At 36.7% G+C, this 13,886-nt stretch overlaps 1 protein-coding gene across 3 annotated transcripts in view; it reads right to left on the reverse strand.

Moving 5' to 3' along the window:
- Cdc42bpa (CDC42 binding protein kinase alpha (DMPK-like)) overlaps nucleotides 1-13,886 on the reverse strand; it is a 213,420-nt gene that overhangs the window by 90,895 nt on the left and 108,639 nt on the right. For 2 of the 3 annotated variants that reach the window (XM_013017416.1, XM_013017419.1), the window contains 3 exons: nucleotides 8,341-8,474; nucleotides 2,082-2,324; nucleotides 1,788-1,898 (listed from right to left, as the gene is read on the reverse strand). In XM_013017416.1, coding sequence (XP_012872870.1) covers nucleotides 1,788-1,898; nucleotides 2,082-2,324; nucleotides 8,341-8,474 — 488 coding nt within the window. The remainder of the gene's footprint in view (nucleotides 1-1,787; nucleotides 1,899-2,081; nucleotides 2,325-8,340; nucleotides 8,475-13,886) is intronic. The other variant, XM_013017417.1, reaches the window with a different exon arrangement.

Consider the following 13,886-nt stretch of genomic DNA (forward strand, 5'->3'; position numbering starts at 1 on the left):
TGAAAACCTGGAAGTAGAACTGAGGCTCAAAGTGGTAGAGCACTAGCCTTGAGCAAAAGAGCTCAGGGACAGCACCCAGGCCTTGAATTCAAGCCCCACAACCCCCCTGCCAAAAAAAAAAAAAGAGGGTAGGGAGAACCATGTCATGTTTTCTGCTGATCTTATGACACATCTCTGTACAGGAAGAGCCACAGTATACATCCTGTACACAGAATAGCATATAAATTAAGCTAGTGGAGCACATACCAGCCCTGCTACTCTCCACCAGAAATGCTTCATCTTTTGCCAGCCTATACTCCATACCTCTTTTACTCTAAAAGGCTTAGAAAAGGGATATATGATTGCCCTTTTATTTTATTAAATGATACAGATACAGAGATGTCAGCCTCTGCCATCACTGCTAGTATCACCTAACAGGATCAGTACTGCTAATACCACTGTCATTGTACACATGACAGCAAATGATGCAGACTCAGAATAAAGACAGTATTGTCTGAATAACATGAGTTCCTACACACAAAAAATTAACAAAACACCCAAATAAAAGGATATTCTGGTTGCAATCATAGCAAACACTTATGAAACTTTACTATATATAAGCTCTTTAAATACATTATTTACTGGGTAGTTCTAATCTCAAATTTATGAGTGTCTAAAAAGAGGGAACTATATGTGATCTGGAGTTTTCAATGTAGCGATATTTATTTTAGAAAAAAGTAAAAATTAAACTATTATATAGAACTTAGCACCAAGACTTAGAAAATGCAGAGGCTTCATTAGCTTTAGGAGAAATACGCCTTTTGTGTGTTCTCATGTAAAGCAAGATTACTGTGAGAAGGAATTACTGGCTGAAGCACCTTTTATCCCTCATCTACTTTTGTTCCAACAGTATTCTAAGTTCTTTAGGTAATGAAAAGAACTATAAAGTATAAACAGGAAGAAAGCTTAGACACTTGCATTATTTAGTTTTCTCATTGCTCTGACTGAAATACCTGACAGAACAACTGAAAGGGAAGAACTACTTAGCCATGGTTCCACCAATTTCACGTTATAGTCCTTGACACAGACTTGGAGCACTAGTCTATGCTGAGGCAGGATGTCCTGGCAGCAGGAGGATGTGGAGGTAGAGGCTGTTTACCGCAAAACAAACAGCAGGCAGAGACAGGGAAGTGCATGAAGAACCCAGAGTCAGATGTCACCCTTAAGGACATGCCCTTGATAACCTGCATCCTCCAGTTGGGTCCTACCTCTTCCTTTTCACCAATAATAATTCCATAATGTTATGAGTCCATTAAGAGATTCCTTCATTCATTGGGTCAGAGCCGTCATGATCTAATTGTCTCTGGCAACAACTTCAGACAAATGGAGAGTTGTGCTTTATCAATCTTGCAGGTATTCCTCAAGCTCATTAATTTGACAATCAAAATTAACCATTACAGCACTATTTTCTTTTAAGGAAATTGAGACACGGGAATTGAAAGATTTGTAGCCATGAATGACAATACTCATTCACAAAAGACGAAGGTCCTAGGTACTGCTCACAAGCAAGTACATCCTGTTCAGGTAGTCAATCCTCCATAAATATCCTAATTCTAACTCCCTCTTGGTAAGCTCATATTCTCCACTAAACACAGACTTTCTCTTCAGCATGATTAAAAAACCTTGATGAGAATTAAGAATGACAATGAAGGACATTTAGTCCTCATTCTACACCAAGTAAAGTATAAAAGCTAACACTCCTGTCACGCCTACAGAGAAGAAAATACAGAATGTGACGCCAAAGATACCTTCAGTCCTTCCAGCTCGTTCTCCAGTTGCTTCGAGTAGTGTTCGCTCTGCTCACGCAGCTTCCTGTCTTTAGACGCCTCGGCGACTAGAGCTTCCCTGTGAACTTCCAGCTTGAAAATTAAATGAAGATTTCAGAATTATAGTTTGTTTCCATCTTAAGTGTTGAAATTCATATAACATAGTACCACTAATGACTCTCCAAACAAAGAATGAGATGCACAGTTTTTCACTGATCTCAAAAGGCAGTGTCCATCACTACCCACGGGCACTATGAAATCTGCCTAACTACTAACCTCTTTCTTGGCTCTTTCTGTTCTGCGCAGCTCTTGCCTTAAGCTTTCAACTTTCTGCATCACTAGGTCCACCTCTTCTTCCTTATCTCGGACATGTCGAGCAAGTTTCTGTTTCTGGGTGTGTAATTCTGTTAGCCGCTCATTGATCTCCATGAATTCCTGCATGGCCAGTTTCCTCTGACAGTGTGCGTCTTTCAGCTCTTTGGATTGGTTTTTTAATCGCTCACTAGCCTGGACTAGTTCCTACAGTTTTGTAAAAAGAATATATGTTACCAATTGTGCAACTTAAGAGACCAAACTGGCCATCAAAGTGCTATCATTAAGCCAGGAAGAATCAAAATGATTCACCTAAGGACATCATCAAGGGATACGAACAATGTGGGGCTCTGTTTATACTTTCTTACATGGTAAGTGCAAAGGAGCAAGGGACTTAACCTTGGTTCCACAACTGAGAGAAAGGGAATAGAAGACATAACCTGAGACCCCCTGATTCAGAACTAAAGCAATGCCCATCAGGGCAACTCCCAGTCTCACAACAAAAAGAATGCATATTTTCTTTGGAGGGAAGAAGCTCAAGGAATTTTAATTTTTCACACATGAAGAACGAACAAATAAGAGCTCATAAGCACGGACTCCCAAAGACTCAAAGAATAAACCTCCCTAATCAAACAATAGGAACAACAGAAAATAAGCGAGAAAAGTATTTGGGTATTGGAATCATCAGATATCAGTGTAAGATTGTTATGAATGAACTATTTGAAAAAATAAAAGAAAGCATGATAAAAATGACAAGATAACAAAGGATTATTAAAAATTACCATAGGTTTATAAAAGAACTTTATCAAGCCTTAAGAAATGGAAACAATGTGTTTAAAATGAAAGACATGGATCTATCATGTCTTTCTACATTTATGAAGCAAGCAAAAGAAAAAAGAAACCAAACCCAGAAAAACTGAAACTGGATAACACCAGAGAAATAAACTTAAAAAGATGAATATGTATATGTTGTGTATTTGACAAAATCGCTTACTCGCCACTCACAATCAGACTCAGAACAGGCATAGGAAGTAACAACAGCAAAGAAAGAAGAAAATATTTTCAAAGAAATGAAAACTACTATTGTACGGCCAGAAAAATTATTTTCAAGTATAAAGATTCATACATACAAAATTAATAGTCTATTAAATCAGATCTGTACTATAAAAATCTTAATTTTATTTTAGAAAAAAATATTTCAGAAGTAACTAGAACACAAGAAAAATGGAGGACTAAGAAACTAGTAACTAATGTAAGCATGAGAAATGTATATGTATGATTATATTATTAAAATGTCTAATTTTTACAATAAAGGAAATAATTACTAAAATATTTGTCAAAAACAGTATATAAATTGGGAAGAAGTAGTAAATGCCCTTATGTTACTTAGGGGGAGTAGCTTAAGATACTAAATTTAATTTAATTGTAAATATACATGGCAAAATGCAAACCTAACTCCAAAAGAATAGAAAATACAAACCAAAAGCCAAAATACCTATAAAAAGATTTGACAAAAAATTGAGACTGGTTGTACACAATATGTATGTATTTACTACTATTAAACTGCATACTTAAAATGTTAAGTTGGTAAATATTGTGTGACATGTATTTTACATTTTTTAGTGAAAGGAGAACAAAGGAAGCATAGGAAAGTGTGACAAGTAGAAAGCCAAAAGAGGTAGAAACATATCCATAAACAGTAGTAATCATAGTAGATACATAAAATGGCTAAACTCACCAGTTAAAGGTACTTATACCAGATTAAGAAACAAAATCTAGACCTTAGCAGAAAAAAGGATTGTCAGGACAGGAATATAACTAAAACAACACAAAATTCAACATCATTAGAAAGTTCTATGAATTTTATAAGATAGTCTTAAAATATATTAAAAAGAAATTACTAGAATTTCAGAGAAAATTGGTACACTCATCACTACGATTAGAAATTTCAATTTTTAATTATTAATATTTAAATAAAGTAGTTAAAATAGTGACTAGGAAGAATTATGTCAAAAGTTCTCTACAAGCCTCAGATGTATAGAAGTTTATATCCTGTATTTGAAATGCACACTCTTTTCAAGAATATGCATTGAATATTTAAAAAAATGAAACTAAAGTCTTAACTATGAAAGTCTAATAGATTTCACAGAACAGGTATCATATAGATCAAGTTCTTAGATAACACTGCAATAATAAACAATAAAAAGATAACATCCTACATTGAAATTGTAAAATACATTTACAAGAAATTCATTTGTCCAAGAAAAAAAATCACAGATTAAAATATTTAAAACTAAAAAAATTAAAGATACAGAAACAAACAGAAAAATGTTTAGCACATTATAAAACTTGATGATGCAGTAAAGCTCTGTTTAGTGGGGGACTCACAGCCTGAAATACTTGGAAAGGAAAAACCAGGTTGCAACTCAATGATTCTTCTTAAGGAAGTTTGAAATAGAGCAGTAATAGTGACTATAAATGGATGTAACAGAAAGAATAATAAAGATCAACAAAGCCAAAAGTGATTCTTTGAGGTGTTGATCAGGGGAACAACATGCAGTCATAGAAAATAAAATAAGGAAAGCAAACAGAGACCATAACTACAAATCTAGAAGAGATCAAAGGAGATATCAGGAAACTATAAGAGAGTTCTATACGATACATCTGTTGTTATAAAGTGAACAATTTCCCAGAAAACTGCATTCATCAAAATTGTTTTCAGTTAATAAAGTAACAGACCCAATTGTTATCCGCAGTGCCCGTTCTCACAGCGGTGTGGGAAATCTTAGCCCCCTGGTCCTCCCAGCCAGTGGCTCCTCCACGGAGCACTGCTCCTACATATGCTGCCCAAGAGAATAAAAAAGAAGCAAAGCGGCCCCCATTCTTCCTGATATTAATATCTTCTGAATATGAAAAAAAGCAAGAAAGGTAAGAGAAAAAATTGTAAGCCAACCTCACTCAGGAAAACAGTGGTAAGGATTCTTTTTAAATGAGCAAATCCTTTCCAGTGATGTACAAAGCTGACACATATGAAAATCTGGTGTAGATTCTTTGTGTTCAAGTCCAGCTCCATCTCTTTCTATCCCAACTACACTTGAACAAAACAACTCCTCAGGACTCAGTCTCACCATTAGTAAAAGGAGAATAAAACATAGTAATAATACCTAACCTGAGGGAGTTGTGATAAAAATTAAACAATATTAAGATATATTTATAAAGCACTGGTAATAGTGCTAGAGTAATCCGCAACATAAACATGACATATGCTACCATTTATTTAGTACGTAATGCATGAGTAATTTGGGCTTCACTCAGAAATGCAGTAGAAGTATGAAGTCTATAATGTAAGTCACTATATCAATCCATCAAAGGAGAACCCCAAAGCTACATCAGTGGTGTACACTGGTGGTCATAATGACATAAATACCAAAGATGAAACTTGTAAAAATTAGGATAGAAGCCAGGCATTGGTGGCTCACACTTGTAATCCTAGCTACTCAGGAGGCTGAGATCTGAGGATCATAGTTCAAAGCCAATTAACCACTCAAAAACCAGAAGCGGTGCTGTGGCTCAAAGTGGCACAGCACCAGCCTTGAGCGGAAGAACTCAAGAACAATGCCTAGGCCATGAGTTCAAGCCCCACAACTGACAAAAAATAAAAATAATCAGGATAGAAATTTTGGAGAATTTTTTTAACCACCTACTTCCTATACCGACATGCGTAAGTATATATAAATTAAAATACTGACAAACAATTACACAAAAAAATAAGAGTTTTGGGCAGAGTCTATGCTCAGTAGTAGAATGCATTCCTAACAAACACAAGGTCTAAGCTCAAATCCCAGTACCTGAAAAATTAAAGTACAAAGACAAGCTGGGTATCTTTTTAATATTCATAACTACTGAAATATGTTATTCTGACCAGAAATTTTGGAATTCTTATAAGCCAGTAAGAAAAAGACTAACAACCAAACAGAAAACTGTATTAAGGACACTTAGTACTGTACTAAGGAACTTCACTAAAGAAAGAGTTCAAATAGTGGACAGTACAAGTGATCAAAGAAACCTGACAACCTCAGTAGAGAAATGCAAATGACAAACAATAAAATCATTTCGGTCTTAAAAATCTCAATTTAGAGTAGTCTGGTCCAAAGGAAAACACAGTAATGAAATATTGTTGAACACAGAAACTCCTATACATCACTGGAAGAATGTAATAGGTGTTACACTAGGAGCCAACCTGGCATTATCATAAAGAACAGAATATTTGCTAGCTTAGAAATGGGCAAAGGAGATTTTGCCAAGGAAGACAAAGAATCAGCCAATAGGTACACGAAACAGTGCTTAATATCAATAATCATCATAGATGTTGAAATCACCCAGCTGTTAAAATGGCTACTATGAAAAAAATATTTAGATAGCACAAGTTGGCAAGGACATGGAAAAACTGAGATGCCTCTCTACTGTCTACAGACTATTAGCTAAACCACTTAAAATTTTGTACTGGAATAATCTGTCTCTTTTCAGCTCTACCTTTCTCCTGTTAAAAGGGTCTGGCATTAAAATTTACTTAAAACTGCCCAAATACCTATTGCCATAAACTGAGAATTCGGAATTTCATTATTTTGTTAACTAAAATTTACTAATGCTACCAATAAATAGAATCTAATAAACCACTAATAATATTACAGCATTATTCTCAAAGCACTTAAAAAGCACATAAAATATGTAACATATGTCAAATGTCACTACACTGGCTATCAATTGAAATGATCTATACAATTCAAACTGCAGGAAGGGAAAATAAAAATCAGTCTTTATTTTACTTTTGTTGTGCCAGTTATTAGGGCTTGAATTTGGAGGCTTTTTGTGCTCAAGGTTAGCACTCTACCACTTGAGCAACAGCTCCACTTTCAGCTCATTTGGTAGTTGGCTGGAGATTAAGAGTCTTAGGGGCTGAGCTGGCTTCAAACTGTGATCGTAAGATTTCAGGCTCAGGCTGGGAAGGTGGCTCAGTGGTAGAGCGCTTGCCTTGCATGTATGAGGCCCTGGGTTCCATTCCTCAGCATCACATAAGCAAAAAGAAAAAAGCCAGAAGTGGCGCTGTGGCTCAAGTGGTAGAGTGCTAGCCTTGAGCTGAAGAGCTGAGGGACAGCGCCCAGGCCCAGAGTTCAGGCCCCACAACCGGACCTCCCCCCCAAAAAAAATCTCCGGCTCCTGAGTAGCTAGGATTACAGGTGAGAGCCAAGGGTGACACTCAAATTCACCCTTTAATAGCTCTACCAGGCCTTTTAATTGACTTCTTTCCAAATGATCAAAATATTATGAACTTTAAAAGCAAAAAAACTTTTATTTTTACTTTTTTGTTTATTTAATACAACTTGTCCCCAACTCCAGTGGCTGCCTAGAAAGCATAATGCCTTGAATCTCTCTTGGAAGGACTTCACTCTATATTCATCAATGCATTGTATCTCATATCACTGAATTGTACTATGAACTACTTATCTTGTGTTTGAATTGGCCAGAAACAATCCCAAAATTCTTTTATTAATGAAAATCACAGTACTTAGTAGCATCTAGATCAAGTTTTCTGATCATGTTTAGGTTTTATACAACATTCTTACAAAAGTGACTCGAGCTTGTTTAATTGTGCTGCTTTGGAAGAAAAATTGACATTTAGAAAAATCATTGAAGACATTTTAAAGAATGTTCCCATCAGTAAATTATAATGAAAATTTGTCAAGGAAGTGGCGCTGTGGCTCAAGTGGTAGAGAGCTTGCCTTGAGCTGAAGAGCTGAGGACAGCACTGAGGCCCAGAGTTCAAGCCTCACAACTGACAAAATGTAAAAAATAAATAAATAAAAGCATGTGGTTTAAAAAAACAAAATTTGTCCATATTTTTACTTTTTAGACACGAAACATATCTTACTGTTCCTTAACATCCTCATAATACTCTTTTTTCTATAGTAACACTTATTTTAATCAAGTTCTCTGATGAACTTTCCAAATGCATAAAAGATTCTGAACTTTAGGGCCTCAAGAATGTAAGATTCTTTGTTAATAGCTAATAATCAAATGATATACATTCAATAATTCTTAAGTTCTTAAACCAAATTTTAAAAAGAAGTATTTTTGTTATAATTCATACGAATGGTTTCATTCTTCTAGTTGTTCGAGATGAGGAGTAGGAGCAGCCTTTACTAACATGCTCTGTCATATTTACCTTATTCAGCTCCTCCCTCTCCTGTTGTAAGATTTTGATTTGTTTTTCACAAGCTTTGATTTGTCTGAAAGCATCATCGAGTTCCCGCCTTGCAGAATTAGCTTCTTCAAGTTGCTGTTCCAAATGACTTGATTCTAAAAACAAAACCAACATTTCTTTTACTATTTCTATCAAAGCAAATTCATGATTAAACTCATGGTTTAAAACAACCAAATTTTATTTTTAAAATAAGATGTCTGAATTTGTCATTGTGGCTATGAATACCACATCCCAGTATGACTCACAATAAGTTAAGAATATCAACTCATGTAAGAAATATGTCTATGTATTCAAATGTTTTTTTCTTTCATGTATTCAAATGTTTTTTTCTTTCATGCAATTGTTTCTAACACATTTATAAGATTATTTCTTTGTTGCTTTGTATGTCCCCCCCTCCCCTACAATATAACCCCTGCTTTCACTGTATTTGAATTTGTGGAGGGGAAGGGGAAAAACAAATGGTTTAAATAGGGATACAGGTGGACCCATTCCAACAATGAGATGTACAAGCCGCTATGTCGAAAACAAACTTTACAACTTTGGTGGTGGTGGGGGGAGCGAGGAGGATTGGGTGGTGGGGCAGGGGGAGGATGGGAAGGGATGGGAAGGGGAAACAAAGGAGGAGGCTACAATGCTTGATAAAATGTACTCATTATCTTGCCCATGTAATTGTAACCCCTCTGTACAGTATTTTCACAATAACAACAACAAAAAAGAAATGTAAAAAAAAAAAGAAAAAGAAATATGTCCATGTAGAGAGCTACAATGTTCATATGCAGAAATAATTTACATATTTACTAGGAAAAAAGGCCATGCTTTCAAAATCATTACCTTCAGACTAATTAAAAACCTTAAATTAAGAAAACACAAAAGGAAAAATGGTACAGGGGGTTGGATTGATTGGAAAACATTGTAAATGTGTAGAAATGCAGCAATGAAACACCCTCCTGTTTAACTCATGGAAAGTACCACAAAACCAACAAACCAATCCCCAAAAATGGGTTCCTTCTGCTCATGGTAAGCATCCTAAAGCTGATGTCAGTCCAATTAATTTTAGATGCTTTTTCTTAGAGTGTGATTCTAGAGTATCCAGCCTAGTTTCAGCACTTAAAAAATAGTCTTGGAAGCTGGGCACAGGTGGCTCATGCCTGTAATCCTAGCTACTCAGGAGGCTGATATCTGAGGATCATGGTTCAAAGCCAGCCCAGAAGAAAGTCTGTGAGACTCTTATCTCCAATAAACCACTAGAAAACTGGATGGCACTGTAGCTCAAGCGGTAGAGCGCTTGCCTTGAGCTGAAGAGCGCAGGGACAGCACCCAAGCCCAGAGTCCAAGCCCCATGACAGACCAAAAAAAAGTCTTGGATTTTTAAAACATCTAAAAACCTCGGCTATAAATTGGTTCTTTCATTTGTTCAGATGAAGTAACTCAAGGGTTGAAAGACTGTTCTCATGTCACATTTCCAAATGCATACCAGAGAAAAGAACAAATCCAAGCAACTTGGTGCTAACTTCTTTAACTCATAACCACTATGCCATTAAATAATACTGGACCTGAGGCTTAATCTTATATTAAAATTTGACTCCTGATAACCAGAAATAACAAAATGTACTAAATGACTCTACATCATAATTTGCTGACAGCTCTCTAAATTTATAGATATATTAAAAATCATGACATTTTACAAGGCTATGATATGCACAGTTTTGCACAGCTTTTGAAGATACATGCAAAGATATATTTAACTAGTCCACATTTTATTCTTTTTCCTACTTTTTAAAATTAATTGTAAATGAGTTTCATTTTTATGTGTATCTGTCTATGCTTCCAATGTATCTTAATCAGACTCACCCCTCCCATCATCCTCTCCTATGCCCACGTCTGGTAGTAGTCTTTACGTAAAGAAAATGAAAGATCCTAGGGTGTTCGATCTTAAGGATCTCTTATTGATTTTTTTAAATTATGGCATTTCAGCATTACAAAGAATACTAAGAGGGGGAACACAACCTGAAGAAAGCAAGCAGGAACAGGGACCTGCACCCAGACAGGTATTAATAGAAGTCTAACTGAGCAAGCACAGGAGGAAAGGAAAGAAGAAAAACTGAGCAAAACAGGGAATGACAGGGACCACAATGCATCTCTCTATACTATCTCTTAATATTAACGGTCTTAATTCACCAATCAAAAGAAAAAGAACTGCAGAGTGGATCAGAAAACATGACCCATCCATCTGTTGCCTTCAGGAGACCCACCTCTCAGCCAAACATACAAACAAACTCAGAGTGAAGGGTTGGAAAAGGATCTACCAATCAAATGCCCCCAGTAAGAAAGCAGGAGTAGCTATCCTGATATCTGACAAAATAAACTCTTCATTAAAATCAATACAAAAAGACAAGGACGGACACTACATATTAATACAGGGAACAATCCAAGAGGAGGATATTTCCCAAACCTTGGCACACCCAGAAATGTTAAGCAAATACTCTCAAACTTATAGAATAAAATAGATCCCAATACGATAATACTAGGAGACTTTAACACCCTACTCTCACCAAAGGACAGGTTTACCAAACAGAGGATTGGCAAAGAAGCTACCGAATTAAGTGAGGCCATACTTCAAGCGGAATTAACTGACATCTACCAAGTATTTCACCCTAGAACAACACAGTACACGTTCTTCTCAGCAGCTCATGGAACTTTCTCCCAAATGGACCATATCATAGTTCATGCAAGGAACTTAAACAAATACAAGGGGATTGACATAATCCCCTGTATCCTATCTGACCACAGTGGAATCAAGCTAGTTCTCAATAACAAAGCATACCGAAGAAATTACTCAAATACATGGAAATTGAACAGCCCACTTCTAAGCAATGCCTGGGTAACAGAAGAGATTAAAGAAGAAATTAAAAAATTCCTACAACTCAAGGAAAATAAAAACACATCACAAAGAAACTTGTGGGAGGGGCTGGGGGTTTAGCCCAGCGGAAGGCCGCCCGCTCAGCACGCGCAAAGCCCTGGGTTCGATCCTCAGCCCTGGAAAAAAAAAAAAAGAAACTTGTGGGACACAGCAAAAGCAGTCCTGAGGGGCAAATTTATTGCCCCCAGTGCCCACATCAAGAAAATAGAGACAGACCAGGTAAATCATCTCATGTTGCAATTAAAACAGCTAGAAAAAACATGAAAAAATGGAACCTAAAGTTACTAGATGGAGCAAGATAACCAAACTAAGAGCAGAGATTAATGAAATAGAGAATAGGAGAATCACAGCCAAAATTAACAAAACAAAAAGCTGGCTCTTTGAAAAAATAAATAAAATTGGTGGACCATAGGCAAGATTAATTAAAAAAAGAAGAGAAGAAACCCGTATTAACAAGATTAGAGATGCCACGGTAAAACTCACAACACGTACCCAAGATATCCAAACAATTTTAACGGACTACTTTCAAAAGTTATACTCTCTAAAGAAAGAAAACCCGGCAGAAATGGATGCATTTTTACAGATCTACAAGTTGCCCAAACTAAGCAAAGAAGAAGTAAATCAATTAAATAAGCCAATATACTACAACGAGATATAGGAAGCAATCAGAAGTCTTCCAACAAAGAAAAGCCCAGGACCAGATGGATTCACAACAGAATTCTGTAAGACCTTTAAAGAAGAACTAATACCCATAATCCTCAAGCTCTTCAGAGAAACAGAGAAGGAGGGAGCTATCCCAAACTCATTCTACAATGCCAGTATCATACTCATCCCCAAACCAGGCCAAGACCCAACCAAAAAAGAGAATTACAGGCCAATTTCCTTGATGAACACAGATGCAAAGATCCTTAACAAAATTCTAGCTAACAGGATCCAGAAACACATACAAAGAAATCATACACTATGGCCAGGTAGGCTTCATCCCAGAGATGCAGGGATGGTTTAACATACATAAATCAATAAATGTAATCCAACATTATCAACAGAGTCAAGGTCAAGAATCACATGATTATCTCCACAGATGCAAAAAAGGCCTTTGCTAAAATTCAACATTCATTCATGCTAAAAGCTCTGGAGAAAATAGGAATAGAAGGAAGATTTCTTAAAACAATAAAAGCCATTTATGACAGACCAATAGCTAATACTATACTTAATGGGGAAAAGCTACAACCAATCCTCCTAAAATCAGGAACAAGGCAAGGATGCCCACTGTCTCCACTCCTCTTCAACATAGTCCTGGAACCCTTAGCCAGGGCAATAAGGCAAGAAAAACACATTAAAGGGATCCGCATAGGGAAAGAAGAAGTTAAAACTATCCCTTTTTGCAGATGACATGATACTATACCTCCACGATCCCAAAAACTCCATCCCCAAACTTTTAGAAATCATAAATTACTTTGGCAAAGTAGCAGCATACAAAATCAACCCACAAAAATCAGTCGCCTTCCTGTACACTGACAATGTACAAGCAGAGAGGGAAATAAAGGAAGCAATCCCATTCACAATAACCTCCCCCAAAATAAAATATTTAGGAATTAACCTAACCAAAGATATAAAAGAGCTATTTAATGAAAATCATAAAAAATTAAAGAAAGAAATTGCAGAAGACACTAGGAAATGGAAAGACCTCCCATGCTCTTGGATAGGCAGACTTAATATAGTGAAAATGGCAATACTGCCAAAATTAATATACAAATTCAATGCAATTCCTATAAAAATCCCAATGACATACATCTCTGAAATACAGAAAACAGTCCAAAAATTCATATGGAACAACAAAAGACCTAGAATAGCCAAAACAATTTTAGGGAATAAAGACAAGATGGGAGGGATATCCATGCCGAACTTCAAACTCTACTACAGAGCCATAATAACAAAGACAGCATGGTCCTGGCACAAAAACAGACCCGAAGACCAATGGAATAGAAGAGACTAGAAGATCCAGAAATAAATCCACATGCCTACAGTCAGCTGATATTTGACAAAGGAGCCAAAGACATACAATGGAAGAAACACAGCCTCTTCAACCACTGGTGCTGGGAAAACTGGACAGCCACATGTGGAAGACTAAATTTGGACCCCAGCCTATCACCATGCACCAACATCAACTCAAAATGGATTAAAGACCATAACATTAAACCTGAGTCTCTGAAACTACTGCAGGACAGAGTAGGAGAGACACTTGAACTTATAGGCACAGAAAGGAACTTCCTGAACAGAGTCCCAGGGTCACAACAAATTGGAGAGGGACTCGACAAATGGGACTACCTTAAAATAAAAGTCTTCTGCACAGCTAAAGCTATAGCAAACAAGCTAGAAAGACAACCAACTAATTGGGAAAAAATATTTACCAGCGAGGCTGGAAAGGTGGCTCCGTGGTAGAGCGCTTGCCTTACATGCATGAGGCCCTGGGTTCGATTCTCGAAGTGGCGCTGTGGCTCAAGTGGTAGAGCACTAGCCTTGAGCTGAAGAGCTGAGGGACAGCGCCCAGGCCCAGAGTTCAGGCTCCACGACTGGACCCCCCCCC

The sequence above is a fragment of the Dipodomys ordii genome, unplaced genomic scaffold, assembly GCF_000151885.1.
Source record: "Dipodomys ordii isolate 6190 unplaced genomic scaffold, Dord_2.0 Scaffold35, whole genome shotgun sequence".
Classification (NCBI taxonomy): Eukaryota; Metazoa; Chordata; class Mammalia; order Rodentia; family Heteromyidae; genus Dipodomys; species Dipodomys ordii.